This window comes from Trichechus manatus, unplaced genomic scaffold (genome assembly GCF_000243295.1).
Source record: "Trichechus manatus latirostris isolate Lorelei unplaced genomic scaffold, TriManLat1.0 scaffold00008, whole genome shotgun sequence".
Classification (NCBI taxonomy): Eukaryota; Metazoa; Chordata; class Mammalia; order Sirenia; family Trichechidae; genus Trichechus; species Trichechus manatus.
Genome location: NW_004443944.1, coordinates 5351619 through 5352962, shown reverse-complemented (window position 1 = coordinate 5352962; position 1344 = coordinate 5351619). Strand labels below are relative to the sequence as shown.

Below are 1344 nucleotides of genomic sequence, written 5' to 3'. Positions count from 1 at the left end.
TGAAAACCCTATGGATCACAACAGAAATTTGTCCAATATAGCACTGGAAGATGTGCCCCCTAGGTTGGAAGGCACTCAAAATAAGCACTGGCCGCAACAGTGGACTCGAGCATATAGCAACAATTGTGAAGATGATGCAGGATCGGGCAGCATTTCTTCCTGTTGTACACAACCTGACAGCAGCTGACAACAGTAATTACTACGAGCATAGCTTCTTTTATAAGGAACAGAAACGATGTATGAGGAGTTAGCAGGGCTTTACAGAATCGAATGAGCTGTTATTTGCCAGGTCGGCACTTGGAGCCGTGGATGGGACGCCGTGAGGTTGGGAACACAGCACTAAGTGAACGCCATTCCTAGGTTTTCCGTGCAGGCCATTTTGCCAATGGTTTGATTCCAGACCTGAGGCCCCGTTTTTCCATTTAAACAATCCTGTGCTTTCTTCCGGATTAAGTGAGGAGAGGTGACTTACTTCCAGTAGTGCTAGACGGAGGATTTTCACTTGAGGCTTAATTGTAAAAGCAGTTCGATTTATACCTGAATATTCGTTCCACTAAAATTAGAGGCTCATGTGATGTTACAAGGGTTCAAAAATCACTCAGTAAATTCCAAACCGAGACCCTCACTTGTGATGTCCTGTTAATTTAAAACACGAACTTGTCGATCAGAGCTGGGTACCTATAAAATGTAAAAGTGGGTAACCACTCTTGACTAGTTTATAGAAAAGAGCATTGACCCCTGTTGGGGGGGGAGCCTGGAAGGCAGCCTCCCTAGACCAGCAGTGACCAGGAGGTGTGGACTGGCTGCTGGGGAGGGTGGGGTGAGGGTGCCCCGACAGTGATGAGGTGACACGATGTGTTTGGGGGTCTGGATGAGGAGCAGAGAGGTGTCAGGTGGTGACTGAAGGCTCTTGCTGCCCAAGTGAGGAGCCAGCCTTTGTCCCGCAGGTGACATGGGGGGGCTTGCAGCAGGCGAGTGGCAGGTGGACCCTCCTGTAGGAAGGTGACGGCAGTGGCGTAGGGAGACAGGAGGCCCCTGTGCTGTGCCCCAGAGGGACCCCGAGTTCTGTGGGCACCCAGGTGACCCGGTGAGGACCCACGCAGGCCAGGGGCCCTGTAGAGGACGAGGTGGGTGGCGGATGGGGGGCCGCGGCTGGTCTCGGCATGGCACACTGATCCCCTCTTCTCACCGTGCCTCCCCAGACCACCATGCCAGGGATGAAGCGGGACTGCGGCGGGGCCGCAGCCATTCTGGGAGCCTTCCGAGCCGCCGTCAAACAGGTGAGGGGCGCTCTGATGGAGAAGGGGCCCCTGACGGGGGCGGGGGGGGGGCGCCTGATGGGGG

General features: G+C 54.6%; 1 protein-coding gene across 1 annotated transcript in view; it reads left to right on the top strand.

Moving 5' to 3' along the window:
• Positions 1 to 1344, top strand: part of NPEPL1 (aminopeptidase like 1) — an 18617-nt gene that overhangs the window by 11862 nt on the left and 5411 nt on the right. The window contains exons 6-7 of the mRNA XM_023741427.1: positions 948 to 994; positions 1203 to 1280. Coding sequence (XP_023597195.1) covers positions 948 to 994; positions 1203 to 1280 — 125 coding nt within the window. The remainder of the gene's footprint in view (positions 1 to 947; positions 995 to 1202; positions 1281 to 1344) is intronic.